Genomic DNA, 4,955 nt, shown 5'->3' with positions numbered 1-4,955 from the left:
CCCTACTTAAGTAAAACGTAAGTAAAACTTAAGTCCTACTTAACAGCCAAGTGTAAAGACTACCACTGTTCCCTAACCCTAACCTTTCCCTGAAATGAGAAAAACAAAACGTACAAGCTAAAGAGGTCTATTGGCACGTCAATAAGTAGAAAAATCAAAATCTAATTCTTACTTCGGACTTGAGCTTTATTGTTGTTTGACAACTATTGTGAGTTTATCTAGCTCATCATCATTACAATCAGTTATGGTTAAAAGGAACACGGAGTTGAAATAGATTTTAATTAAAGAATTAATAGCAAGCCTCTGCTTTTCCTTTATGATGAAGTCTGATCAGGACTGGTTATCTGTTTATCAATTCTTAACAACTGTACTGAACTTCAATCTTTGAGTTTTTTTCTTTGCGCAGTTAAGTTGTGTGTCGACCTGAAAAACTGCGAGAACATTGATAAAGACGAGTGTGACAGCAAGAACACATCACCATTTAAAAGAAGATGGCTCCGAGACAACTGTGCTTATACCTGCGGGCTCTGTAGTAAGTAAAAAAAGTAGTTATGTCCAGCCGTTAGAACGGCTTTTACTTCGTGTAGAAGACACACATGACGTAACAAAAGCTTGTGTGTGTGTCTTCTACACGAAATAAAAGTCGTTAGAACATACACCGAGGAACACCCGTATTATTGTCTCTCGACTGTGCATTTCTTAAATTACGAAAATTGGTTTCACATATCGACATGAAGTATTCGTGATTTCAATTTGTTGGCTGAAAAATATCCTTAGAAAATAGCTGACACGCAAAAAGGAAAGATGATTGAGAAAAGTGATCCTCTTACTTATCTGGACAATTTAAGCAATTGAGCCCAACAAATTAACCCGCTCCCAATCGAGTGGTTTCATCGCTCAAATGGTAGAGCATTGCACCGACATTGCAGACTGAGGTCATGGGTGGAATCGATCCTGTTGGAGCCACATGAATATTTCAGGTGGCTTGCTTAAATTGTTCAGATAAGTGCAAGCCATGATCACCTCTCTCTTCCGTTTATAACCTGCAATTCAAATATACATTAATTTCCTTTAACAAGAAAGATGTTGCGGGCAAGCAGAAACGAGTCTCTCCCGGTTATGCCTGTTTAAACGCATTAAACGCTTCCATGTTCATTAGTTCCCTTTGGGACGTTAAAGAACCCACACACTATTCGAGAAGAGTAGGGGATGAAGTTCCCGGTGTTGTGGCTGCCCTCGGTGTGTATCTGGGTGGGTGGGTATAGCAGGTCCACATCAGCTGAATAGCTGCCAAAACTTCAACCTGCTTAAACAAATAAAATAACAAAATAATAACAACGATTCCAGATGTTCTGCGCCATCTGACCACCTGGAATAGAAAACTTTCTACCAACCTCACCCTTCAAAAGGTTCCCTGGTGGGAAGTGATGGAAATATCTCCGGCCCTCACCGGCATTTTTGCACATATCGACACCTAGAAAATGATGGTCCGGTGCTGGTGCTTCTTACACTAGTTAACTCAACCCTTTGAATTTTAAAATGCCGATATGAATTATTTGTTGTCAACAGAGGCACCAAGTCCTACAGCCGAATGTGAATTTAATCAACCGGTATATGGATGTTGTTGGAATGGTCAGGAAGCGACAGGGTGGAACGAACAAGGCTGTCTGCGTAAGTTGAAAGAGAATGAGAGGTTTCCACATCCAACGTCTCCTGACATTCACCGCTTTTTCATAGTAGCTATGGCTACCGCGTCTTGGAAGTTCAATGCAATTTACGCTTCGCACTCCAATAACAGGGACTTTCCATGCAAAACCATCCCTCCCAGCGCCTTATTATACCAATCAAGTAGTCAAAAAAAGTTTTCATCACTGAAACTCTGGATGTTTTTTTGACATGCTTCTGTCTTAAGGTCCTTATCATTAGTTTAAACTTCGAAGAAATAACATAGCCGGGTTTAAAGTGATCTGGTGATTCGTACAAGTCATCATTTGTACAATCAACAGCCCCTACGGGACTTGATCGCCCGCCTAAATCATTGTTTTCCATTTCTCGAGCGCTTCTCGCACCTTGCTTGCGCGTATCCGACGGTTCCCCGTTGCCCGAGCCTATTGCGCCTGCCACATTGTATTGAGAGCCAGCCATGACAGCCACGCAGTCAAGCCGAGAATGAGTCCTTATTTTGTTCGCCGTCTATTTTGACAGCCTGTGAAGACACGTATCCCAGAGCATGCCGGATTTTGGCAGGGTGTGAATCTCCATTTTACAACATGAGGACCTTCGTTCAACTGCACTGTCCCAAGACATGTGGAAAATGCGGTAAGTACTGCGTACCGAACCCTTAAGCATAATCTGTCTCTCTAGACTATCTCATATTTTATTACAAGTATATATTATTAATAAGGATTTGTCATTGCCGCATTCGTTAGACCGTTGTTAACCTTATTAGTTGTGAGTCGGACTCATGGGCTTATATATTATGCCTTCAATTTGAAGGCGCATCCCTATATACCAGCTAGACACGTGGTGTGAAGAACTATTCAAAAGGGTTATTCATATTTAACTTCGGCAAATAAAAAGACAGACCCACTAGAACATCTTGCCAGTTATACGACTCCTAATTTTTTATCTCAGGGGTATGCCTTGATAAGAAAGACACAGCTAAATGTGAGAAGTGGGAAAGAGAAGGCTTGTGTAGAAGCCCACCAATATGGAAACACTACATGGACGAAAATTGTGCAAAGACTTGCCGCTTTTGTGAATCCAACGGTGAGTTTCAGTGTAACATTGAACCTACGGATCCAGCGCCTTTCTGCCCTTTTTCAATTTAAAGCCCCGAAGAAGAGTTTTCTTCTGTACCGTCAATTTTCAGCTGAAATATGGTTTACAAAATGTTGGGAAAATACACCCCGTCCGTTTTCAGGTCTAAAACTTATAACCTCTCTGCATACTTTAAAGGAAGAATATAACCTTGCTATTTTCTGCTGAATGATGCATGAAAGTGAAGAAACTCTATTTTTGAGGAAATAGCTACTTTGGAAAAGCCAAAAAAAGTGTTTGGAAGGTGTTCGCGAGATTTTATGGCCGAAATTTAGGATTTTGTCAACTCGCACACCACGGAGTAATTTGAGGATGACAGAATGAACCCGGGAAAAGCTCGCATGCAAGCTGCATAAAATAGAGGCCAAATTCACTCTCAGACTTAAGGGGTCTCTCGCTTGTTCCGGTTAAAGCCGAGTCCTATAAAATTATCTTGCCCGACTTGCGATAGCCAGGACACTAACAAAAGAATGTTAGGGCAGTTCCCACGGTGTATTATCCCATCCATTGCAAAGGCCCTGCTCGGGCAAAATTATATCAGTAGTAAATAACAATTGCTGATTTTCCTGGCATCTGCTTAAGGAGTCGCAGAAAAAGGACTCGTTACTGGGACCGATCGAAAAGCCTGTAAAACCGTAATTTAGCCAATATTGGTGATAGCACTCGCCTCTCACCAATGTGTCCCCGGTTCGATTCTCAGACTTGGTATCACATGTCGGTTGAGTTTGTTAGTTCTCTACTCTTCTAGAGGTTTTTTTCTGCGGGTACTACGGTTTTCACCTCTCCTCAGAAACCAACAAACGATTTGCGATATGTTTATTTGCCTGCTGCACAATGTTCTCAATTAGTGCCTCAGCTCTTTATGTACTTGACACTTAAAAGTTCTAAAGTTCAGGTTCGGAGGATTTAATCGCATTTAACTTTCTTTATACAGTGCCACTGTTTATTTGAACAATTTATTTTCTTTTTTCAGAAAGTTATGGAGTGAGGTCTCTGTTTGGGATGTAACAAGAATCGATTAAAGCCATAAGCTGTGGATATTACAAAAGCTGAAAAAGCGCCAAAGCCGCTAATAAATGTAAACACTTAAATTTTAAAACTTGAATGCGGAAAGAAAATGATCAAGGAATGACTAAGTTAAAATAAATACCTTTGTAAGGAAGATTTTCCGCGTGTAGAAAAAGTTTTAAACAAGCTACTGTAACATAAGCTTTGATAACTTGGAATGTTGGCCGTTACGTTAAAAGGCTGAAACAAGTCGTGGAATCAACGATGGCAAAACAGAACAGAAGGCTTGATTTCCTGGCCCTCAAATTTAGGAAGTGTCCTCGACGGAAAGAAGAGCCCTGAAGCCGAAAATTCTTTGCCATGTGCCTCAAATCACGCGCGTCCAGACTACGGAAAAACTCCTTTCAGAGCTCTTCGATAATTTAAAAACTGTTGCTACGCAGACCATTTGCTGTTTTAATTAATTTGTTATTTCATTTGTTCTCTGAAAATGGGTGGATGTTACTAACACCCTCCAATAACAAATTAAAACAGCAAATGGCCTGCGTAGCAACATCTTTTAGAGATGACTACTGGAAGGTTCTTCGTTCAAAGCTTTCAAGCTTTTATTGAAGTCTAGCAATAGGGGAAGCTTTGTTTTCATTCTTTTGCCTCGCTAGCCAAGATTATTATTTTTTAATCAGTCAGCCATGAATAAAGTATTGAATTTTGAAAGTGCGTTTCTATGAAAATTGGAACCCGATATATTATATATTATTGTGGCACCATCTGCGCTTTTTGCAACCAAAGCCCTTCGAAAAATCCCTAGGTCAACGGAATTTTAGCTTCAGCTCGCGACGAAAAGAAACATATATATTCAATATTAAGTGAAGCTATGATCTTCGCAGTTATGAGAGCAATTATTGCAATTGCGTAGAGAAGCCTGAAAAATTCACGACTTCAACGGGCTTTGAACCCGTGACCTCGCGATTCCGGTGCGACGCTCTAACCAACTAAGCTACGAAGCCACTGACGTTGGGAGCAGGTCATTTGTGGGTTCTAATGGACCCGTGTGGAATGAATCGATGATGAAATGGTATATGAAATGAATCATATATGAACTGCGGATATGAAATCAAGTGATGCTA

At 40.6% G+C, this 4,955-nt stretch overlaps 1 protein-coding gene across 1 annotated transcript in view; it reads left to right on the top strand.

Moving 5' to 3' along the window:
* The window catches only part of LOC138044490 (uncharacterized), an 11,714-nt gene extending 7,172 nt beyond the window's left edge, over window positions 1–4,542 (top strand). The window contains exons 5-9 of the mRNA XM_068890992.1: window positions 407–532; window positions 1,570–1,671; window positions 2,206–2,319; window positions 2,635–2,769; window positions 3,794–4,542. Coding sequence (XP_068747093.1) covers window positions 407–532; window positions 1,570–1,671; window positions 2,206–2,319; window positions 2,635–2,769; window positions 3,794–3,828 — 512 coding nt within the window. The 3' untranslated portion in view covers window positions 3,829–4,542. The remainder of the gene's footprint in view (window positions 1–406; window positions 533–1,569; window positions 1,672–2,205; window positions 2,320–2,634; window positions 2,770–3,793) is intronic.
* Window positions 4,543–4,955: the final 413 nt, after the last annotated feature.

This window comes from Montipora capricornis, chromosome 4 (genome assembly GCF_036669925.1).
Source record: "Montipora capricornis isolate CH-2021 chromosome 4, ASM3666992v2, whole genome shotgun sequence".
Taxonomy (NCBI): Eukaryota; Metazoa; Cnidaria; class Anthozoa; order Scleractinia; family Acroporidae; genus Montipora; species Montipora capricornis.
This window is presented reverse-complemented; position numbering and strand designations above follow the sequence as displayed.